The 25,613-nt window shown below is 41.1% G+C and overlaps 1 protein-coding gene across 1 annotated transcript; it reads right to left on the bottom strand.

Annotated features, from left to right (window-relative positions):
* Positions 1-3,971: 3,971 nt before the first annotated feature.
* mfsd14a2 (major facilitator superfamily domain containing 14A2) lies at positions 3,972-25,432 on the bottom strand. Its single transcript, XM_083991789.1, has 12 exons — positions 25,163-25,432; positions 21,296-21,391; positions 18,207-18,269; positions 16,770-16,897; positions 15,893-16,007; positions 15,512-15,730; positions 13,826-13,939; positions 11,663-11,734; positions 11,305-11,417; positions 9,876-9,973; positions 8,907-9,064; positions 3,972-7,492 (listed from the first exon to the last, which is right to left on the bottom strand). The coding sequence occupies exons 1-12, from the start codon at positions 25,244-25,246 to the stop codon at positions 7,280-7,282; spliced, it is 1,473 nt and encodes a 490-aa protein (XP_083847915.1). The 5' UTR covers positions 25,247-25,432; the 3' UTR covers positions 3,972-7,279.
* Between the last annotated feature and the right edge of the window lie 181 nt (positions 25,433-25,613).

Below are 25,613 nucleotides of genomic sequence, written 5' to 3'. Positions count from 1 at the left end.
ATTAAAAGGATGACTGCAAATTGTCCTCTAAAAGACCATGACAGTAGTTTCAAATGTTCTCATTCATTTACCACAAATCTAATAAACTTGTGGTGGAAGAAGAAGTTGCCACCGAGGGTAAAAACCACACGCACTGCAAAAACTCAAATATCTTACCAAGAATAGTTGTAATTTCTAGTCAAAACAAATCTTATTATACTTAAAATAAGACTCATCATATTAAAAGTAGCTTGTTTTAGACACTTTTTTACTCATTTCAAGCATATTTTTTACTTGAAATAAGCAGAAAAATCTGATAGTGGAGCAAGTTTTTCTTCCTTATAACAAGCACAAAAAACCTGCTTTCACTGGCAGATTTTGCTACTTATTTAAAGTGAAAATTTGTTTGGAACAAGTGAAAATTATCTAAAAACAGGTGGTGATGAGTCTTATTTTAAGTGGAAAACGATTAGTTTTGACTTGAAATTAGACATTTTGACAAGAAATAAGACAAATATTCTTGGAAAGATTTTGAGTTTTTGCAGTGCGAGGAGCTGAAAGCTGTTTCGAAAAGCTGCAGAAAACAGGTAGGAAGGAATATAAAGTAGATGCAAAAACCTCGACGACGATGTGGGGCTTTAGCCGTCACTCACAGCAGCGCAGGTGTGTTGGTTTATAATGTCTCTCTCTTTCTCTCTCTGTAATGACATAAATCTGCTGGAAATGATCACCTCAGTGCAGGGAGAGATTAAAGTGCTCTTACATAAAAGCCAGACGCTGCACTTTTCTGCCACTCTCTGCATTAATAACAGCCACATGTCGCTGTGTAACCTTTACCTCAACATATAGGGGATGTAGGTAACACCCTGTTTGACAGCAGAAACAACAGGGTCAGGGTTCACGCTGATAAGGCCGACCGCTCATTATGAACGTACTGTGACACACCGGCTCGGTCCACACTGCCTGTGGGAGATACACTGCAAAAACTCAAAATCTTGCCAAGAATATTTGTCTTATTTCTAGTCAAAATGCCATTTCTATAATCTCATTATACTTTAAATAAGACTCATCACATTAAAAAGTAGCTTGTTTTTAGACAATTTCTACTTCTTTCAAGCATATTTTCACTTGAAATAATCTGATAGTGGAGCAAGTTTTTCTTTCTTATTACAAGCACAATTAAATCTTGCTTTCACTTTCAGATTTTTCTATTTATTTCAAGTAACAATCAGTTTGAAAAAAGTGAAAATTATCTAAAAACAAGTACATTTTTAGGTGATGAGTCTTATTTTAAATGGAAAGAGATTAGTTTTGACTAGAAATGAGACATTTTGACAAGAAATAAGAGTTTTTGAGAGTGTATCTGAGAAGTGAGTGCACAGAGTTGCAAAGATTGATCGTAACATTTTCAAAAAAAGCGTGGCCTTGGAGGAAAGAGTCAAGGAGTTTTTTTTTGACGTGGAGTCCTGCATGGTGTTTGTGTGAAGTCCTCTGGGAGGCCCACCACCACACCTAGGCCTGAGTTAATCATCCACCACGTGTGCCAGGAAGTCCTAGGAGGAAACATTGGTGGTCTGCATATAGATCATGGGAAAGCAGGCTGCGCTGTGGCAGAGGTTAGTGACAGACCGAGGTTCACACAGACCTGCCTGACTGCAAGAACAATGAGGTTCACACATGATTCATCCCGGGGCTCTTCCTAGACGCCAGAGCCGCTAACACTTCTTCTCCACGGCAGGAAAAGATGCTGCCGTCCGTGTGTGTGTCAGGGGGGGCTGAAGTGGGAGTGGGACCTCCACCTCCTCCTCCTCCACTCTCTGGGCCCCACTTCCCCTTCCCAAGTGCGTCTGCAGGGGCTCGAGGTGTGTGATGCTGCTCTAAAGAAAGAAAGAGCTCTTCCTGCTGCCATTTCCAGGGTTTTTGCAAAGACAATGCTTTAAGTTTTGAGGCAGGGCTTTTGATGGATGGATGCACTCCTTCTCGGAGGTTAATGGACACTCACATTTATAGTAACGGCGCTGTGTGTGTGTGTGTGTGTGTGTGTGTGTGGACTTGCGTCTGGCCTCCAGCCAAGTCCAGGAGGCCGGTGGTTTTTCAAACATGTAAGCACTCTTCCACTCTCATGCACCTAACTGAAGCCTGGAAAGTAAATGTGCAATGACAGCGACTCTGCATCACAATACATTCCAGCAGCTCCCCCCCAAAATAGTCACATGATGGCCCCTTTTCATCCCCAAACACCACCACCACCACCACCACCACGGGCACAAACACAAGCGACGAGAGGGGGGAAACACTGAGGGGCTCCATGTGCCTTGGATTCATTGCAAGTGATCTGAACAGCTACCTTCCTCTTAACTCGAGCGCTGAGTAAAAAATTTTGCTCTTGTTAAAACATGCCCATTTGCTTTCGCTGCCAGAGAGCTGTTAATCCTGACAAGGCCGTGGTGCGTCTCTAATTCCCAGAAAGCTGGAACCTGCAGTTTAGTTTGTTGATGTGTTGTGTAGCTACAGTCACCGGAGGCCGCAAGTCAGAGCGTCGCCTGCTCCTTTTTTTTTTTTTTTTTTAGCACTGTGTGTGTGTTTAACAAGGGAAAACGTTGGCTGTCAAACATGTGTCTACAAGTTCTTATAAAACAGTAGCAAGTCGCTTACACAGTCGACTCACTGCTGAGGGCCACATGCCATAGTTATGTACAGTAGCTATGTTATAATGGACGCTCAATAATAAGAGGCAACCATTGTTGTGTTGCTGTTGCTGATGAATCCATCGTAACTAAATCCACCGCAGTGCCAAGAGCTGTTAGAGGGCTCGTCGGGAAACAATGGGCATGGATTATGGCTAAGAGCCTTATTATTATCTCTTCTATCCGAGGTTAAGACCACATAACACCTGCTGCTCCACTTGGACACTTCTGCGTACATCATCATATTCAAGCAGAGAGAAGGAAACTCCACAGTGAAGCAGACCTTAGTTAGTAAATGTAGAGCAAAAACACAAAACAAAACAAAAAAAAGTCCCATTATTGAGAGCTGGCACTGTTTGTGACGGTAAACCTGAATCTGAATCCCTAAAATGCAAATACAAGAGCGAGAGTGACGTGGGAACACTCAGTCTCATGTAGGAGCATGTCGGCTCATGTAAGGAAATATTTAATGACTTGGATGAAATGAGCTGAGATTAATAGAAACGGTATTTTGAGAAGCTCTCCTCCTGTAAAAGTGACATGAAACAAATATCAGCTCCAGTGCCAACAAGCTGAAGGCGCAAAAAAAAAAAAGACTCCATAACTCATTTGCTTTTAGGTCAATTATGTGTGAATGAACTTTTAAGTCTAATCAGCAGCTGAGAGGAAGAAAAGTGTTAAAGTTAAAGTTTATAATGATGATGCACATATGTGGTCATGCCAGTGGTGGGCAGATCAATAACCCTAACCCTCATAGTATTGAAATTACTAATACTACAATCAATGCAACTGAAACTGAAACAAAAGCATGGTTCAGCACTGGAAGGCCCAAGTCTCAGGTCAACACAGGGAGAAAGACAGAAACTAAAATCAGCACTTTTTTTTAAGCCAACACACTCCCTGAACCTGCAGATACCCTGCACAGATTTTTTTTTTTTTTTAACAACTGCCTCCATATGGTTTTAATAAAGAAAGGCTCAGAGCACAGAGAGTAAATGAGCTTAGGTCTGTGCATTAATAACAGCTGAATGTATTGTACGCAGTGTGTAGGTGGAGGAAAAGCATTAGAGCCACCGCGAGACAACTCTGAACGGCGGGATTACTAAACAATCAACCAACAAAGTTGCAGCATTAAACTGAAAGTCTGGTGTAGTGAACAGTAAGTCGACGCTGAAAGCTAAAAAAGAAAACGTGTTTATAATGGGATCTAATGGGATTTAGCGGCAATTAGATCCAGGATCCTCGATTTTTACAACTTCTGAGACACACCCCAAAACCCCACAAAGGCAATCGCAAACATTTCATTGTACAATAAACCTTTAATAAATAGTTTGTCATTAGTTTCCCATATTTACATAATAACCACCATTTACTTATGTTGCCATACTCGTTTCTTGGCTAAATTTAGGCACACAGAGAAGGGGGTTCAGGCCACAAACCACATACTAAAAACAGGAGTGGCTAGCAGGTCAGTCTTCAGAAATATAATAATAATTGCACCATACAACCAAACAGACCAAGAGGTGGCCATCTCCTTGAGCAATAAATATATACATTTACTGTACGTACAGGTGATGTTTGTACAATTACAGTCATCTGCGTGTAAGCTGTACGAGTGCACATGGGGCTGGTGCAGAATCTTACCAATTGAAGCAGGATTTGAATTTACTCTGTTGGTCCAATAAAGGATAAAGATAAAGACAAAAAAAAAACCAAAAATAAAAAATAAAAGCATGATATTTTTCGTAGATTAAATCAATAGATACAGCTTCCTGTTAAGTAACAACCCCCCCTTGAAATCATAAAAACAATATGACGGGTGAGTTGAGGGAATAGTGTGGTCAACATGTACAGCTTGGCGTTGTTGAACATTCAAGTGACTGAGCTTATTGAATGTATAACCAACCACGGTGAAATGCTTGTTATTAAAATGGAAACCGAAACTGAAAAACAACAACACGGTGGGCATTCGATAATTTACCATCTATAGCCACAATGTTGGGGAAAAAAAAAAAAGACTCCTAAGAGAATGACTGGATGATGTTTTAAAAGTATATAAAAAAAATAGCATTAAAACTTAAATTCTCAGTCAAAGAAATTAAGACAAGAGAAAACAAAAACAAATGCAAATCACTCAAGCACGCATACACACACAGTATGAAAAAGCAACCCCAAAAAAAATTTGGCACAAAAACATGACGCACATTTCACTTGAGAAAGATGTTAAACAGCGTGAAACCCACCGTTAGCTACTAATCCGTATCAGGTTATAATTTGGTTATTTAAATGCACTTGAGGCATTTATAAATTAAACTGTTCAAAACTGTGACAGGAATAATTCACCAGCTGTTAACACAGTATGTGAACAAAAGGAAACACAGTGTCACTGATGCAAAGCACCAAAATAAAAAAATTAAACAAAACAAAACAGAAAGCCAGGCGCAGCCGAGTCCAACCAGTCACAGAGCTGCAGCTGCGTGTTCAACCAGCGCCACCTGCTGGCAGCGAGGGAAGCTGCAGCAGGTCAAGTTCACACCTGCAGGTACAGACGACCAACAACTACTGACAAGAAAAACACGATGCAACGTTGACAACTGTCCGACACCCAAAGTTTTTTCTTTTAAGTTTTGTTATGATTTTGTTTAATTTTGTTCACAGCATCATATTTTCTGACCAACCTTGTTAAATCCGACTTATTAAATGTGGACAAAAAAAATGTTATTTTTAATCTGTTGTGAGAAAGGTTCTTTTACTTTTTTAATGTTTTTTTATTATTACTTAATTTTTAAGAGAGTCTAATTTCCATATTTTGGTCGATTAAGAGGGAAGCACTGTTAATTCCATGTTTGAGAACTAAAATATGTTATACTAAATTAAAAAAAATAATAAATCAGCAGCTGTCACATCTGATGAGTGCAACAACAGCTGATGCTTCTCTCCGTCTACATGTGGTGCAGGTTGTTGCAGGTTGTTGCAGCTGCTCTGACAAACAGCGCCCCCACGTGGACGCCTGCAGCCGCCTGGTCAATGTGAGTTAGTGAGATACGAGCCAGCTCCATGAGGTGCTTCACATCTGAGATTTATACCATCTGTCTGAAGTTACATGCTGTGCCTTGTACTCGGCATCTTAAACGTCAGGGGTTGCTTGCATGAAACGTTTTTTTTTTTTTTTTTTTAACCGCTGCTGCTGCCGTTGAAACGTAACCTTTGAATTTTCCACTGCAGCAGCATCACTGATATCTTTGTTTGAGCTAATGATATTAATTTAGTCTCCTCATTAACAGTCAGTGCCGACACTGACGCGCTGATAGCGACGCTCTAGTTTCTCTACTGGTCCAGAGGCTTTAAAAAAAAAAGAAAAAGAAAGAACACCATGTTTTTTCTGTGAGCCTTCACCCTGTTGATGATAAATGTCAGGAAACTAAGTGACAGGAACGACGAGAAAACAAAGGAATAGAAAGTGTGTAATGGCTCCGATGGGAGCGATAGCGTAAGATTACAGAGCCTTCTCAGACCTCGGTCTTCATACAGGTTACGTAATGTCTATATATATATATACATGTATATATAAACATATATATATATATTTATCTTAAGTCACTTCAAGGCAACATTTGTTTCTTGAATAAAAACTTGAAGCACAACTAGCCTTCAGTTTGAACTGAGAAAAATATACAACCCAAACTGTACTACTGATCTAGAGAATGGCAAGTAAACATTGAAAAACAGTTTCAGCTAACAAAGTGGTCTCAGTTGCACACTTGTCTCTGTGACGTTTTAAACCAAGTGTGGTCTTACGAAGCTTTTCACATGTGAACTGGTTGACCCACCCTGACTCGAGACACTGGTCTGCAGAGACTCCTCTCCCTCTCTCTCTCACAGGTTTTACAAGTTGCTGCGCACGCACACACACACACACACACAGAGGAAAAACTGTGTTCCCTTCTTCTTGGACGCTTTAACGGAGCTGCGGTCGCATCAGAGCAGAAGTTAATGAGTGAAAAGACCGTCAAGACGAGCGAGCGGCTCAACCCACAAAAGTCGCCGCCACTTCACTGGCTACGGAGGAATATGAAGAATCACACAGGGATTTAGTAACATTTGAGATATAACCCGACTCACACTCTAAACAAAATCACTGCGGTTCTGTGATGCACCAGGAGGAAGAGGAGGAGGAGGAGGAAGAGGAGGAGGGAGGGGAGAAGAAGAAGAAGAACTGCTGTGTGCTCCACTCCGTCACTGCTTTATCGAAACCAAGGATGAGAGTCCAGCGCAGCCAAGTCACACACACCTTTTTCCACTGCAGCCCGAAAAAAATACTCACACTCTCTTCTTCATACAGGGTCTTTAGAGAGTCCTCACAATAGCCTGCTTTAAAAAAAAAACACAACAACAACAAAAAGGGGGCTGCTAAGGAACGACTGCCCACTTTTGTGCTGTGGACACGAACACACAGACACCAAGACCCTCGTCGTCACGGCACGCCAGTCTGATGTGTGCCTGAGGTGCCAGAGTGTGTCCGTGTGGTAAAAATGTGTGTTATCTGTCCATGTGCAGGGGTTTTTTTCTTTTTGGGGTGGAGTGAGGGTGTCTGCCCCCCCCGTTAGCTGAGGTTATACGCTGCTGTCCTCCAGCAGAGGCTCCTTGCCCTCCGCCCCGCTGCCCTGCGGGCTGTGGGAGTGACTCTGCGCCCCGTTGCTGTGCTTCTTGTAGGCGCCGGGCCTCATGCCGGGCCCCGTGTGCTCGGGGATAAACAGGGCGACCAGCAGGGACAGCAGCACCGAGCACGCTCCGAACAGGAAGGGAGGACCTGGGATGATGGCGCTCTGAGGAGGAGGAGAAGAAGAAATATTCACCATACGTGCAACGTGTTCAATTTTATTTCTAGAGCACATTTAAAAACAACAGGTGTTGGCCAAAGTGCTTTACATACAAGATTAATTCAAACAAAGACAGGACAGACACAAAGAGACATTAAAGGGACAACAAGGAGTTTCGGAAAGCGAAGTGTTTTCACACTACATCTCCCATGAGCCTCTGTGCGGTGAAATTCTTGGACCGGCTCAAGACGGATGAAAGCGAAAACATTTGCCAAGAATGTTTTTATTAATCAAGAATGAAAGTCGGAGGTTCGAAGACATTCAGATACGGTCGTAGTTCCGACCATAAATGATGACAACTAGCGATCCAGGAAAACGAAACTAGGAAATGCTGGACGAGCCGACCACTAAATAATAATATCAAATTAACTATAAAGACAAAACGATATATTTATTGAAAATGGATCCATTAACAAGTGGGTAACGTAGATTCATCCACATTAATATGAGACTCTTTTATAATAAAAAGCAAACTCCTCAGGGTCTCAACAAAAAACAACAAGTGAGTGGGAATAATGGGATGGGAAGTTCTCATGAGACTGAATTAAAAGCCAAAGAGAAGAGATACGTTTTTAGCTGAAGTTTAAAGATGTCTATGGAAGGTGAAGATCTGATTGTTTGTGGGAGACTTTTCCATAGTTTCGGACCAGAAACTGAAAAGGCCCCGTCACCTCTTGTTTTTAGTTTTGTAGGTGGGATGAACAGCAGCCAGTGACCTGTCGGTGGATCTGAGCAGACGAGAGGTGGAGTAGGGGGCGAGGAGTTCCGAGACATAATCGGGTACTAATCTCACCCTGAGGTTTCTCTGATTTTTCCCTGTTAAAAGGGTTTTCTATGGAGTTTTTCCTCAGTCGATGCGAGGGTCTACGGGCAGAGGATGTTGTTATGATGCCATGTAAAGCCCTTTGAGACAAACTGTTTGTAAAAACAGGCTATGCAAATAAAACTGCCTTGCCTTGCCTAATCCATGCAGTGCTTTAAAAACAAATGAAAGTATCTTAAAATTAATCCTATATTTAACAGGTAACCAGTGAAGTGTGGCCAATACAGGAGAGATATGGTTGATCTTTCTGGTACCAGTAATGAGTCTTGCTGCTGCATTTTGGATTAACTGTAAACAGGACGGGGCTGATTGGGAGAATTACAATAGTCTAGTCGGGAGGAAATTAAAGCGTGAACCAAGGTTTCTAAATCTTTGGCTGACAGAAATGATTTGAGTTTTGCAGTGGATCTTAGATGGAAGAAGCTTGTGCGGACTACTGAATCGATCTGTTGTAGAATTTAAATCCAGAATCGAAGATGACACCGAGGTTTTGTCCCACATAACTGCAGTGACAGTTTTTCCCTACGTGCTGCTCACCTCATCAGTGGGGTTGGCCATGTTGGGTTTGGCACCTTTCCCAGAGCCATCGGTGTCGCTCAGCTCCACGTGGAACAAGTAGAAGACAAAACCGTAAAGAGCGGGACCCAGTCCGTTACAGAGGCCCCGAATCCCTGTGATCATCCCCTGGACCACGCCTACAACCACACAGACACAAACACAGACACCGTCAGGAGAGTTTCTGATAGGTGACACATAAAATAATGTTCAGTCTGAATGAGAATCACTGTCATGTGTCAAAATAAACAGACATAAACATAATCTGAATGTGTAAATCATCTATAAGACGTCCATTTTCTGATTTAAAGATAAATACGGAAGCTGCAAAAGATGTAAATAGATACACACTCCTACTACCGGACTTTCCGAACTATAAGCCGCTACTTTTTTTAAAAACTTTCTCGTCTCTGCACACCGCACACAAACGCGCTCCGTACCCCGTAATCTTTTGTTTATGACGGTTAAGACTACACAAACACATGCCCTAACATTGTATATGTTAAGTAATGTTATCCGGTCGCTCCATTAATTGATTTTTCGCCGGCTTCGTTGTCAACAAATCCACATAGGTGAGAGGAGCGTAACCAAAATGGCGGAAAAGCGAGCGGACTTGCACAATTCCCTACTGTAAATATCTCATGTTACAACATGAAAACCTGCGGCGTATATTCAAGTGCGGCCTATATATGTATTTTCTTTAAACATTTAGCTGGTGCGGCTTATTGCGCTCTATAGTCCGGAAAGTACGGTACTAAACTATAGAAATCAAACTAAATCTATTTAAATACAGCAACTTTTAATGATGTAATTGAGTCGATCAATCTGGAAAGTCGATCATATATCAAAATAAAATGGTCCAGAATAACAGATCATTAAGTCATTCAGCCCAATCTAGTATAATAATCCCAGACTGACCGACATAAACCAACAGACAGTTGGGAGACTCACCTTGTTGGTCTGGGTCTGCGTTACGGGACACAATTGCGCTGATGGCAGGGAACGTGATGCTGGACATGGCTGCAACAGCACCGGCCGCCCACATCATCCTACAACCAACAACAACAGACAAAATGCTATTTAACCTTTCAAAAAAATTGATTCATGCATGAGTTAAAGGTCGTTTATCTAATTACGGTCAAAGTCTTAAGTTTAAAAAATAAAGTATCTGAATAAATATTAAGCAAATGTCAAAATGTTGAGGGTAATTTTAAATCAAGAGTCACTTCCTGACTTTGCCAACTTGACCTTTGTTTAACCCAATTTCAGGGGGATTGAGCAAAGCAGAGAGGAGCAATGAGATGATGTTTTGTGGTTGTTGTGAGGTTTTCTTTCAGGATCAATAGATATTATTGCTGCTCTGTCTTTGCCCTCCAGACTAAAACAAAAACTACTGAGACTGATGAAGCTGTTACGATCTCATTGAAATTAAACTGACAATGTGACCGGTATCAGTAGGTGGTGGGTGTTTGGTAAAAGCAGCTTTATTTATAATTTGTATTTTAGGTTTTTAGGCAAATGAGCACATACATACAGAGTAAAATCTACACACATTAAACCATGTGAGCCTTTATAAATCTGACAAAATCTTCCAAGTTACAACACTATGCTGACGTCTCTAAGGAGTCTTTGTTTTCAGCTGACAGTGTCTCGACCTCTCTGCGACCGCTCCCTGACTGTCTGTGGCTGTGCTCCCCTCTAGTGGTTAGTCAGGGGATTACAACAACAACAAACAACAAAACAACAAGGAAGCTGTTGGGCATTGATATACAGTGACGTAATCAAATTAATTTGCAAAACAAAATTTTAAAAAACTGAGAATCACAGAGGATTAAGTGCTGTGTAGATTGAGATTGCATTGATTCAAATCATGTCTCCACCTTTAGATTTGATTTGTTTCTGCTTCAGGTTCTTTGAAAATTATTTTAATAAGAAAATAAACAAAAATAAAAAACTGCTTGTACTAGAAGCAAAAGATAACCTTAGATGTGCCTGGTTAAAAGCATTTAAACATTATCAGTCATCAGCCATGTTGAGGTTTTTTTGTGATTCTTTCGGATTAAAAATGATAATGAAGAGAAATAGGAACAGGCTCTTTTGAGTAACGCATGCTTCGAATGTGTACTGATGTGTGAAAGACCACTAACAGATTTTGAGATATCAAGACGAGGACTGCGGTTTCACACCAAGCTGCAGGAAATGCTCTGACTCACAAGAGGAACTTCCTGTCTCTTCTTGGAATTAAATTTGCTGAGTAACGACATTTTTCCGTCTATTGGCTCATCATGTGAAATCGGTCCGACGAAGTAAATTAATCAGCCACTCTTTCAAATGTAAAAGGAAAGATGCAGATACAGGTGTGTGTGTGTGTGTTACTGACCAGGGCTGAGAGCCGAAGCCGTACCACGCCAGCTGGAGGATCTGGAAGCCGAGGCCGAGCAGGATTGTGTTCTTATTCCCTATTGAACGCATCAGGATCCCTAACACCACCGTCTGAGGACACACAGCACACAGGTTACACCAGTTATTAAAGAGAAATTTGACTTGTGGAAATTGTGACGAGCATTTTTTTTTTCCACTGTCATTTTAAAAATAAACCGATGAGTCAGTTGTTAGATAAACAAATGGCAGGTTCTTCAAAAGAGGAAAACGCTCAATAAAACAAGATAAAGAAGAACAAAAGTTAAAAGATAAAGGAGCCAGATATGAACAGAAGGTGGCTCAGTATCACAAAGTACCTGAGCTAGTATCGACAGGATCCCCACTACAGCGATGAAGGCAGCAACCGTCTCTGATGAGAAGCGTATGACCTGGGGGCGAGACGGTTGAGATAACACAGGTTAGGACACGACTGTAGCCCGACACCAGAGGCTTTTACCATTTTAATTCTCTTAAGAAAGCAGAGAAACACAATAGAGGAGAAGGAGGTCTCTGTTTGTGACCTTTTGTAAAACACACGCTGTTGTTTACTATTCTTGTAACAACAAAAAGTGCCTCTCTCTTTTTACCCCTCTGGTGTATTTAGGTCAAATACGCTGCCCATTATTTACAGGCGGCAATAATAGGGCAGCAGGCGAGAGGTGTGTGTATAATTATGACAATGAATGGGGAGAAGGATCTGATAAAGGACAAGAAGGTGTGGAGAGTAACGTTAGCCCGGCGCTCCAGAGGCGCTTTGTCTCCTTCACGATGGCAGAATAAAATAAGATCTGTGTGTAAGTGTGCGAGACCGGTTTGTCAGACATTGTTTACACAAAGCCGACTGGAGACCATCTCACTGGAGGCACCACACCTGTCAACATGTCGACACCATGACCCATAACAGCTCCGTACTCAGAGGTCTGACCACTACAGGCTTTGAGCTCAGCCTTCGTTTTGAGAATGTTTTTTTTTTTTTTTTTTTACCAAAATCCAACATTAAAGCTATTCCCAGGGAAAAGGAGCACATGGTTTTAATAATAGATTTACATGGTTATGAATACGAACAAAGGAAACAGCTAAACAGTTCAAGAGGAGGCTTTTAATACTATACAAATAATAATAACAGTAATAATAACACCGAGCTGCCACAGATACAGCTCTGAAAAAAAAATTAAGAGACCACTTCAAAATGATCAGTTCCTCTGGAGTAAAATGAACACTTTTGTTTCATTCTATAACCTACTGACAAAATTTCTCCCAAATGGGAAATAAAAATATTGTCATTTAGAGCATTTATTTGCAGAAAATGGCAACAGGTCAAAATAACAAATTTCAACAAATTCTGGTGTTTTCAGACCTTGTATAATGCAAAGAAAACAAGTTCATATTCATTTTAAAACACCACAACACTACTTTTTAAACTTAGGAAGAGTTAGAAATCAACATTGGTGGAATAATCCCAGCAGTGTTTTTATTTATTTATAATCTTCCTCATAATTAAATATGATTTGGTTCAGGTGATCAGCTAAGTAGAGTGAGGTGTGCTTGTGTTGGAGTTCAATAGACACTGGAATCGATGGCTGCCATACATGCTGCTGATTTATTAAGAACATTTTGGAGTAGTGGTCTCTTTATTTTTTCCAGAGCTGTATACAGACAAAGTGATAAAAACTAGCTGCGTTTCCAGCGACAGTGGGCGTCTCCAGGACCTGTTGCAGCTGGTGTAATCCTCACTTTAAGCAGTTTAGAGGGGAAAAAAACAAAACGCGGCGATCACACCCTGTCCATCAATGTCAGCGCTTGCAGCTGCTTCCAGATGCTACCAGTCTATAAATATACAAACAAGAATACGAAGCTGTCTGTCCGTTTTCTGGCTACAGTACTTGTGTTTTCAAATGCAGTCGTTTCTCCTGTGGTTGCATTTTGCTGAGACACTTAATGAATTTGCTCTACTTAATAAAGCACCGGGAACAGGCTGCTCAGCAAAACCTGCTGATCCAATCTTAAAACCGATGTAGGTGAAAGTGTCTGCTCGGCAAATTTCCCCCTCCAGCTGTACTCAGATTATTCCCTCAGCTTTCCAGTGGCTATTTCTGCTCCCTTTATTTGCAGCACAAATGGCAAAAGTAAAATGTTAATGTTGTCACATATTAATCCTAAAATCATTCTGTCCTTTTCTAAGAAACCACAACTTCATCTAAAAAGTCGATATCCTCCACTCCAAGCTGCAGCGATGGGGTCACAGCCCTGTCAACATGTTGACGTCCTGACTCACGACCACACAGTAGTTGTTACTACATTACACACATCAGACAGACCACACCCTTCTTAAGTACGCGTGAGCAAACACAAACACACACACACACACACAGTCACGGCTGGTATTATCCACATTACATCCCACTAACACCCTTAATAATAGCAGACATGTGTTAGTGTGATGACGTGTGTTTGTGTGCACTCCAGTAATATTTTGTTACCTGTCTGAGATAGAGGAAGAAGCTGGAGTACTGGCCGGCCTCGGGGAGGTAGGAGAGAAACACTGTGATGCAGATGAGGAGCACCGTGGAGTCCTGGCCCACTTTACGCAGAGACTGGAAGAGAGAACAGCAGGAAGTTAAAACATGAACAGCAGTTCATCAGTGCTATAACTTGGTGTAATCGTGAATATTTAAACTTTTAAACTGATGATGAGGTTAAGTACACAAGTGAAAGCGTTCATCTGCATATACTCTTCTTATGTCAACATATCCATCTTTGGATATCAAAGACTCTGGATTACAGATTTGAATTTAACTCAGCCTGTTGAAAACTGAACTCTTTAAAGGGATAGTTCAACATTTTGGCAAACTGACCCATTGCCATAATCCCTATGGTCATAGCAGTAGGTTTGTTACCTTTATTTGTCGGTGCAAGCTATTTTTAGAACGGCGGAGCAGAGCCGCAAGCTGCTCAGAGCTACGCTACGGAGGCTAATGGGATTTCTTTGTTTCCCTCATCAAACTCATCAAATACAAAATCCAATAACTCCAAAACGCTCTTGTGGACAAGTTGTGACCTGCATATTCACCACGCTATGAGATAATAACAGAACGTTACAAGACAGAGTTGTTTTCGAGGCAAATGCAGAGACTGCTTGATGAAAAACTGCCCCCGACAGGAACGCATGTCAGCAGTTTTGCATGTATTTACCTCGAAAACAACTCTGTCTCAATTAATTAATTAAATTAAAGTGAACAAATCTACTGCTATGACTATAGGGATTATGGCAATGGGCCAATTTGCCAAAATGTTGAACTATCCCTTTAAGTGTTTGTCTGAACCTCTTCATGTAAATCTAATTTTCCTCCTCAAGGAGAACAAGGAGAGCAGATCAACATGCACGTACGTCAGCGCCGAACCAACATCATTACTCTCTAATTTAAAAATCAATCCGTTACAAGTCGGGGAATATTGTTATGTTTCATTGAGTTGCTATGCAGGAACCAATAACTGGATGAGAGTAATGTGTTCAGACATTTGTCTGTCAGCGACCTGCTATTACACATCATTTGCAGCACCATCAAGTGTGCTCTGTGTGTAATGGAAGATGGCGAGGTTCATTTCACTGTGAACAAAAAACCTTTGTCTCAGCTGCTCAACCTTGAACATGTTTGCAGCCAAACCAGAGCACAGATAACTGATAAAATAAAGAAGATGTTATCTGTAATTAAAATGCCGTTGGGTCATAGCCGATAAAAAAAAAAGGGCGATACAGATCACGGTGTTTACTAGGGGTGGGAGAAAAAAATAGATTCACATAATTATCGCGATATCTTTTTTGACGATTTTTAAATCGATTTTTTTTTTTTCAAAAAATTTTTTTTGGGGGGGAGGGGGGGGGATTTTTTTTAAATATTGTGCAATGTGCATTTGTTCGCCTTTTTTTTTTTTACATACAGAGAGTACAGGTTTTGAAAAGGGTTTAAGTTCACTTTGTAATGGAGTATGTTAATTTATAGGCTCCTACAGTATTTGTGTGCAGATAAATGTTAAAAATGCGACTAAAAATCGAGAGAATCGGCAATATCGCAGAATCGCAATTTAAATCGAATCGCCATCCAAAAAATCGTAGAAGAATCGAATCGGGAGAAAAGCATATCGTCCCAGCCCTAGTGTTTACTCACAGCGAAGGGGTCCGCCTGTTCCCAGGAGATCGGCGCTCCCCACGACGCCGGCCTCATCTTCTCCGGCAGCGACTCGGGCACGGCCACGAGGATGAAGCAGATGTCGAGCAGGGCGATGGCCGTGGCCAGGATCACCACCAAGGTGTCGCCGTAGGCAACGGACAGGTAGGCGCCTATGGCCGGGCTGGTGACCAGGCTGGCTGCGAACGTCGCCGATACCTGGAAGAAGAGGGTGAACCGAGGTGAGTGATCGATCTTCTGCTTGTAGATAAAAAAAAAATGTTCACTGATAATCATTGTGGTAATGTATAAAGAAAGATAAAAGCCTCTGCACATGTTCAACTGTCTGTGATGATCTGATGTTGTTAACCATCTGCTTACCAAACCATACGCTGTGCTCCGCTCGTGCTCCTGCGTGATGTCGGCCACGTAGGCGAAGATCACAGAGAAGGTGACGGCGAAGACGCCAGACATGGAGATGACTGCAAAGTACCACCTGAGAGAAGAAGAAGAGAGTTTATCAGCACAAACTAAAACAACTACAAACGACCTTCTTAAAAACTACAAAATTAAACTATAGCTGACAATTACATTTCTAATTCAGAGTTGTCAAATAACCAACATAACTTGATTTATTTTGTAACACTGTTGGCAAGTAAACTGATTTGATTAGACAGGAAGTAGAGAGACAAAACTGGAAGAAAACCATGAATCAATACACGAAAATCAATTATTTGATCCTTTAACCTTTCATAGACTATTTCAGTATGTTTATATATTTTTGTATTAAGCGCTACATAATGCACCAACAATAAAAGAAACTGTCTCGACACAGTGATGAGTGTAACTTCATGTCTGCACTCACCATGGGCTGAATCAATACACGAAAATCAATGGGCTTTATGCACAGCTCCACTACTTCCTGAAATAAGCCAGCTCGTTTATTTCCTGTCTTACATTATTGGACCAATTGATTGATCCAGGTGTGTCTGACCTCACAACAATGGTCAGGCACACCTGGATTAATCAGTTGGTCCTATTATGTAAAACAGGAAATAAACGAGCTGTCTTATTTCAGGAAGTAGTGGAGCTGTGCATAAAGCCCATTATTTGATTCTTTAACCTTTCATAGACCATTTCAACAACTGGTGATCTGTTGTAGATAATAGTATTTTTATATATTTTTGTATTAAGCGCTACATAATGCACTTACACTCATCACTGTGTCGAGACAGTTCCTTTTATTGTTGTAACTCACCATGGGCTGATCTTCATCAGTGGAATGGGTGCACACGTGAAGAAGACTGTTAGCAGCAGGAAAGACTTGCGTCCCCATACGTCTGACAACGCTCCGATCAGAGGAGCGCTCAGAAATGATAACAGACCCTGGGAGGGACGGAGAGAGAGAGAGAGGAGGACAAGGGATTATAATAAGAAAGCTGTTTGAGGGAGGAAAGTATCCGTTCTACTGAGATTTTAAAATGGATAACCTGAGTGAAGTTACTACAGTGCAACAACCCTAGAGATGCGAGTGACTCGTCGACTGAACCAGTAAACGCTCACTGGTCTGTGGAAATCCTACGCTCTCCATGCTAATGTTGGGATGTCGTACACAAGTAAGGAGGGAAGTGGGACAGACGACATCTTGTAAACACAGCTCCATTTGTTTGTGTTGCACTGTTTTTGTACGAAAAATGTCATACAAATGAAGTCTGACTGAGTGTTGACATTGGCAATCTCACAATTTTGACTGTTTTCCTACTTTTAGACCAGTCGACTAAATTTCTAATTTCCTTTTCATCAACAGGAAAATAGGAACATCCAAAGTTCACAGGGACAGTTTTGAAAGTTGCAGTTTTGTACAGAATATCTTTAAAAAAAAATGGCTCTAGTTTGTGCAAATGCAAACCCTCACTAGACTTCACTATATTTCCCTTGTAGTCATTAATCATTTTATTAGTATGACAAATTAGTATTTTTTGCATAAACAAAACAAATAATAACCATGATCAATGGTTTCTGGCTTTCACTCGCAATATTTATCAAACCAGTTTAATTTCCTGTTGATTTCTCGATCATCACAGACTAAGAAGTTTGTTGCGTTGACATCACAAAGAAATAATTACAGGACGTCCTCTGCAGCTTTCTGTGGACGGTCTCTCCTTCCTGAATAACCACTGCTCAGGTGCACTTGACCGCTGAAAGGGGCTTCGGCTGCGCTACTCTGCGTCCAGCTGGGGAACCTGGCTGCTGTAGTTACAGAAAAGCTTGTACACTAAGTGTCAAGCAGGGCGTCTCTCAACATAAACACTCTCGCTCAGCAAATCTTCCATGGGCAAACAGAAGAAAGACAAACTCTCGGTGCTGAAGGAGGCTGTTAATCGATAGCAGATGTAAATCCTGAAACAGCTGCAATGTCTCACACTGTGACACTAAACACTGATAATATTTAAATTAATTGAGAAAACGGCCCATTTAAACTAAAACAAAGTGTTTTTTCACTATTTGCAAACAAATTCTCATTAACTTAACAGTGCAAAAACAAAGCAGTTAAATCATTTTGTTTGATCCCTCATTAGATAACATAATATGTAAATGTGACTTCTCTCAATTCCCATGTTACCGTTACACTGGCATCATGAGGGACAGAACATTGAAGCTATTTGCCCGTAGGGTTTATACTGTTGTCTCTTACCTTGACACCATGAATAAGCCCATTCATCAGGAATGTGTGTTGGGGGAATGTTTGGTGTAATACCTGGAGAGCAAACACAGATAAGATCAGATGAACCCACTCATCCACACTGTTAAACTGTAAAATGTTTTAAAATGGCAGGACACACAGTGCAGGGAATGCATAAAACAGAAATTCAACATTTTAACAAATGACAGATAACAGGTTAAATTCAGAAAATAAACCAAAGATTTAATAAATAGGAAAAATAGAAACTATAAATGTTTAAATGCAGATATTTTTACAGTTAAATGGGAGCACCACCCTGCAGATTAACATAACGGTCCTGTTTATTTCTTGGGTCATAATTGTGCCAGGATGTCACCACCTACATCAATCTGAGTTTATATTTAAAACATATTTTCAGCCCAGTCAGTGCGTTGCTGCGACCTCGACTGGTTTCGTTGTTCAGGGGCAGAAACTCGTCCATAACACATTTAACACCGTGACACACTGTGTGACTGTGTGACTGTGTGCGGCGGGCGGTGGGAGGCTGCAAAGTTTGTGTCGTTCTGTTAACACCTGAGGGGTCAAGTGAGCTCGAACGCTCCTCAAAGCCGGTGAAGTGGACGGTTTTTAGTCTGTACCGGGCGTTGTCATGGTTACAACAAGCGTCATTCATGGGTATCATCAGACTGGACGACTGAGTACTTTCAGTCACTGTTTGTTTCACTTTGTTTTATTTAGGGTGGACACGTGGTTAATCTGTTGGTTAATATAATGGTGAAATAGTGATAGTGAGCGTGTGGAGCCACAGAGTCGAGAAAGTTTTATGACCCGACTCAGTGACTGTTACAATAAGTCCTGGCTCCAAAACCTGGATTTTATCGGATCATTTATTGTAGCATAATATCATATTACTACATCTACTTTCTGTGACAAAGGTTTGCTTGAGTTTTGAATGAAAATCTTTTGTTATCAATCACATCAAGTCACCAAGATTACACAATCCCTTACTTTTTTCTAAACTGCACAATGATTTTTTTTTTATAAACTGGTTTTTGCATAGATTTACATTACAAAAAATAATTACGATGGAGATTTACTGAGGGTTCACTTGGCAGTTATAGCTATTGAACATGTTTCCTTTCATTTTTCCAGGGCTGCAAAGAATTTCTACTTTTTTTTTTCTCCCAATTAGAAATACATAATTAGGGGATTAATAAAGTATCTATCTATCTATGGGCTTCAGACTGCCTCTAATTGGGAGCATTTTGCCCCTTAAATCTGAGACGGTGCAAGTAAATTTTTTATCTACAGTACATGCACATGTACAACCAGTAAATTTGCTGTTTATTTTTTGTTTGTTTGTTTTTAACAATCAAAGAATCTCTGGAATCTGTCATTACAGGTGGCAGGCCATGGTTTAAGAGGATCATGAATGAAAAGGAAATGTGAATTTGCGTTGCAAGATTTTTGCCCCAAAATTTTCAGTTTTTGCTCCTAAAATTTTAGGTTAGGGGCCACTGTGCTCCTAGTAAAAAATGTTAGTCTGAAGCCCTCTATCTATCTATCTATCTATCTATCTATCTATCTATCTATCTATCTATCTATCTATCTATCTATCTATCTATCTATCTATCTATCTAATTTATTAGAGCCATTCTTATTCTCTCTTTCTCTTCTTAAAAAAGAGAAGTTTTCTGTTAGTTTGTCACTTTCTCTTCATGGAAATGACAGGAGGAACAAGGGGTGTTCAAATGGTTGAAAATCAATTGGATGTTTGGTTCAAAGTCCATACCGTCAGTGTGCAGCAAATATTGTGTGTAAGTGTCACTGACACCAGTGTGCGTGTTTGCATGCGTGTGCGTGTGGACATGAAGCCTTGGTTTAATTTGGGACATGTGCAGCTTGACCGACGCTGAACAACAGGATCTGGTTATTGTTGAGGGGTGCAGAGGGAAAGCTCATGGCATGGCTGAGAATCCCCTCTGTTCCTCTGGGAGTCAGTTACCCAACACACACAGACTGTGAATGCTCAGTGAAGACTGTTGCTGCTGGATACTAATGAAGCAGCGTGCTCATTGGGAGCAGTGAAGCAGTCCCTCTCATTTTCAGGCGCCTTCTGATTAGTCCAAAATGCAAATCCTGCCTCCGCCCAGGGATCTCGAGGGCAACAAACCCCCAGTAATTAATGCTTAACAGTTACACACACACAACCACAACCGCCCCTTCAAACAAGACACTGCTGAAAAAGTAGGCATTGCATAAGCCTGTCTGGTTCACGTCATGTGGCTCACAGATGTTTGCTTATCATTTGTTTGAGATACCAGTTTCTACGTAAAGTAAATTTTGTTGCAGGAGAAATGTTACACAGATAAAAGAAACTGGACAGGAATTCAATAAACACAGAGTTGGACTGAGAAAGGAAAAACAAATGTTATAAAAAGGGGGGAAATTATTAGTATACAATCCCCGCTGGTACAAAATTAAACACAGCGTTGATATGAGTCATCGTGATTGTACTTCAAAAAATAGTTTTAAGGGAACAATCATCCGTCTTTTTCCTGGTGGCAACGTTTCAACTTTTAAAACGGGTCACATTTTGCACATTTTGGAATGAAAATCCTTTAAACAATGCTGTTTGAGTTGCCTGTAGCAAAACGCTTCAACCACGTCACTCTGGTGGAGGTAAACGTGCGTTGCGGTTTTGCCTGGCATCTGTGCTGTGGCCTGCAAACACAAACCAGTGACCCCCCCCCTTCCCATAAGCCCTTTCAACAAAAGAAGTGGTGCACGCACAATACAACTGTTTGATGCCCTTTTCATATTTCTCAGTCCATTAACGCCTGCCCAAAACATCTGCCAACACACACACAAACACACACAAACAAAATTGCGTCACCCTGGGTCTCGCTCATTTGATTAGGGATTCAATTATTCATAGACACTGATGGGCCCTGTGTGATTTCAGTCAATGGGAAATGCCACTCTTTGGCAAAGGTTTTCAGAAAGGAGAGAGGTGTAGGCGTTATGAATATACTACAAACTGTTGTGTCAGTTTACATAACAGCGTGGCAGCGACGTGGAGAAGAGTAACCGGGGCCTACCGAGAGCATCGGGGTGGTGAGGAGACCCCATGCAAAAAACTCCAGGAAGATGACCACCACGGCATGGTAAACACTGGGCTCACCGATTCCCTGAGGCTGGACGGAGAAAAGAGACAGAGACAGAAAGATGTTCAGCCGACATGAAGCAAAACAACATCCCATAAACGTAAGACATAAAGCTTTAAGTGCAATCCATTTAGCATTCGCCCTAATGATATGTTGTGTGCATCACCTGACCCTGTGGGACAAACCGCAGTTGGGTAAGAGTGTGTAAAGAAGATGTGAAACTTATGTTTTACTCTGCAAGGACGGAAATACACACAAACCCAATGATTACAACCATTTATTTCAGTATTTACTGTATATAAATAAAGTTATCACTGCATGACACATGATTACGGTGGAGTCTTAATTAGGGAATTTACATTATTCACATATAACAAATCTATAATGAGGATGATAATGATATGTTATTTCATGTGATGTCGTATAATTACATATTTGAATTGCTGAGCATATTTGAGATGTGATGTCTGGGCTAGAGCAGCTGGATACACGGCGTCTACACTTGGATGCTACCTGTTGCCATCCGTTCTAACATGAACGAGAAAGCCGCATCCCTGCTCCCACATATAAACATTACATTTATCCACTTATTTTTGCTTAACTCTTTCTCCAACACACTTATCTGTGTGCTTTCTACAAGATGAGGTCTGTGATGGAGAGAAATCGAAACGAGACGAAAACAAAAAGCGATTAAGCCGCATACATGACGAGAGTAATTTGAAAGCAACTCAAGCACCATGGCGCCATTAATCCTGTCATACTTAGTCTAATTACGACATTAATGTGAACGAGACAACGTGATTAAGCTGTTTACGTGACATCTGCACTATTTGCTATATTGCCTAACTCTGATTACAAAAACACTGCACTGAGAGCGTAATGACAAGAATATAAAGCAAGATTAGGCGATTCATACTCCAAGATATTCATTTATGCAGTAGTACTATGTCCTAAGTAAGTATTTTACTCAATATTCACAAAACAGGTTAAGTTTTCTTCATTGAAATCATACACTTTATTCTAATCGGTAAAATAGCAGCGTATTCTGTGCTATACTTTACTAGGTCACTCTAAATACAGACCTATATCTGTAATGAGTAAAACACAAATAGACCATTTTTATCTCTCCTAACAACCTTCTCCCAAGAGAGGAAGTCACTTCACTGCGGCATTGTAAAATCTATACAAGTGTGTAAGGTGGAGAGAGAAAAGAGTGATGGAGAGAGCACGGATGCTGCTGAGCAGGATCTCTGGCAGGAAACACAGCGAGGTGTGAATTATAGAGACTGTAAAGTAGGCCAGGGCTAACTTCACCAGGGCACTAGCCGGTCCTTAACTCGGACATGCGGTCTGTCGTGTCCCTGAGGTGGAGGGAACGAAAGCATCCAGCCTGTCTACAGGACTGGATACGGCTGCTTGAGGAAAAGATCGGGTGAACTACTCTGAAGCTTTTTGTTCCACGTCGAGTGTATGGTGGTCAGGTCACCGTCACACCATCCGCTTTATGAAAACAATGAGGAACAATCTGAAACTGTATGACTGTTGCAACTTCCTCTCTTGATACGACGCCCATCTACATACTTAGAAATCACATTTTGCTATTAACTAGTGAGTGTCTGAGCCTATTAGATGCAAAGGGGGTGATGTTGTTGAGAGAGAAATATTTAATGGCTGAGTGGTCAGGCCCTAGCTGCTGTAATATAGTAAAGCAAAACACAATAATACGAGTGAAGGACCTCTTTGGATTAATGCCAGGTGTAGAAAGATGTAATTTTGTAATTTGTAATTTATTTATTTAGAAGTCAGGACAATGCACATTAATAAAACATGTACCGTAGTAAGGCTGCTGTCATCAGAGTAACAGGACTATTACTGTTAAAAAAAACCAACAACAGTTTCTTGTTCTGCTCATTATGATTATCATTCTGTGTGCCTTCATATGGATATCCAACATGTTTGGCATGGCTGTCCAACAGATTACATAAGCAGCAGCACTGCCGCCTCACTGTATTTATAACAATCCTACCATACTCACTCCTTGCCAACAGCCTAATTTGAGACAATCATCACTTCCAACGTCTAAATGATCCAAGTGACTGCAGATCATTCAATGATAACGTGCTCGTCATCTTAACCAGGAAGTTTCACATCACAGGATGGTGTCATCATAGCCGTGTTGCAGGTGTCAATGAACCAGAGTGAGGTGAATAAATGTACCGGAAAGGTCAGGCTCTGGCTGATGTTTAACCATACTTCAACACCATCATAATCGTAAGAGACAGCACATAGGGCAGTTCCAGTCTACACTACAGCAAACAGCTGACAAGAGCCTGAGCAGTGACAGTCTGTTTATACCTGCCAAGGATGTTGATCTTTAACCTTGTATTTGCTTGTACTCAACCTAAAATAATGTTTAAATGTTAAATGTTTCACCTTTTTATATACACATCACTTACTCTACTACATCTTGTACAATTGAGATTAATCTGAAGGTTTGTCTCTCTCTCTCTTCTCCTTTTGTATAAATATACACTTGACTTAGGCTACTTAACTAAAGTGTGTTAATTTGCATTACCACTATTGTGCAGTATATATTCAGCATATACAGCTATAGGATCGCTGGTGTCTTTTATATGTATTTATGTCCACATACCATTTAGTCATGATTAAAAATGTGGCCTTTAAAAGTATTGTTTATTTTCCTGCCTCGTTGTTTGTGTTAGTTATGTTAGCTGCCAGTTGCCACACCACAATATCTCAAAAGTACTCTTTCTAAAATGACATTTTCGACGACCAAGCATCTGTTACGTTTCTCTCGGACAGGTCGTGGTCTCTCTCTCTCTCAAATTAATGGAACAGATTTAGTCTGAAACGTTTCCTGTCGATTGCAACAGGGTAAAAACATAAACCCCGTTAACCACATATGCTAGCGAGCTAATGCTAACCTAGCATCAGTTTGTGCTTCACTGTCACTCCTATATATTTTTTTTCTAACCAATATTTGTGCAAACACGAGGTGCCGTCAACGTTAACTGTCTTTTTTTGGTGTAAATAAACTAATATTCTCGGTGTATGGTTTCCTGTGGGAGGGCGGACGGTGATGAAAAACACTGCTAGCTGTTAGCCGAGCTGACGTGTAAACGGCCGGCTAATGCTGCGTTCAGGACATGTCGAGAACTCGGATCTTTCAGCCCTCCTACTTGAAAAGTGCAATCAAACGCCGCCTCAAGTCGGAAAAAAAAGAAATCTACCCCGACTTCTTCGAGAATCAGTTGTCTGACGTCATACAACAATCTGCGCCCGTGCAGAACTACTCCGTCAACGGTAAACATCGATTACATGGCATTCAAATGCCAAAATAACGTTCCGTTTTTTACAATTGTTTTGTGCCCTTTGTAATGTTTTTATGCCATAACGTGAAGCACTTTGAATGCAAAGTCTATCCCGGTACCCTATGTTTTATTGGTTGTTCTGGTCGTGGTGCGTCTCGAACCAAAGAACGCTTTTAATTCGGAAATCGGAGTTTTCAACCGGGAGATTCCGAGTTGTCCGAGTTGTCTCGAACGCAACATAACACGGGCCGCTAACGTTAGCCGATGCTGCTGTGTTAGCCACTTAGCTCGGCGCTAACAGCTTACAGTTAATACTAACCTGCTGGGGACGAGACACCAAAATGCCGCTTCGTACTACTGCTGTTATTATTAACGAAATAATAAACAAGGCTGGCGACTAACTTCAGCGGCAGGTAGCTGGTGTAGCTGGCATGCTAAGTTAACAAAGATAAATAAATATTTAACTCACACTTCCTCCATCTTTTATTATAATTTTCTTTGCAAGAAGAATGCTGCGGTTCAGCCGCTTTTTCTTCTTTTTCTCCCCCGTCATTGTTAACTTATGTCCATTCTTGGTGTCAGAGGGTCATCATCGCCGCGCCTGTTAAAAAAGGACAATAATAATATACTGATTCCGGCTACTTAGCTAATAAAAACCTCGGCAGCATCAGCTAGCAGCAGCGAGCTAACTAGATGATGATTTCTCATCCCCACCTCACTTCAACGCCACTTCCTCAACTTGATGAAGTCCCGCCCCCGCCGCCCAGCGCCGCTCACTGATTGGCTGTCTCGGGAAAGGCCAAAAACCAACGCCCGCGTTTGATTGGTTTAGGGGAGAGAGAAAAAAAACCTAGCTGCGATTGATCCGCAAATGGTGAAATGTGAGCGTCACACCGCGGGTAACAAAGAGGAAATGCCTT

This window comes from Trachurus trachurus (genome assembly GCF_905171665.1).
Source record: "Trachurus trachurus genome assembly, chromosome: 17".
Lineage (NCBI taxonomy): Eukaryota > Metazoa > Chordata > Actinopteri > Carangiformes > Carangidae > Trachurus > Trachurus trachurus.
The sequence above is the reverse complement of the archived record's forward strand: the minus strand, read 5'-3'. Positions and strand labels throughout refer to the sequence as shown.

Bases quoted from the DNA above. Each gene is read 5' to 3' on its own strand.
- mfsd14a2 (XM_083991789.1), bottom strand. From the start codon at position 25,246: ATGACGGGGGAGAAAAAGAAGAAAAAGCGGCTGAACCGCAGCATTCTT. The intron at 16,008-16,769 runs GTGAGTTACAAC...TTCTTCTCTCAG, and splicing joins CTGATGAAGATCAGCCCATG to GTGGTACTTTGCAGTCATCT. The intron at 11,418-11,662 runs GTACTTTGTGAT...GTGTGTCCTCAG, and splicing joins TCCTGTCGATACTAGCTCAG to ACGGTGGTGTTAGGGATCCT.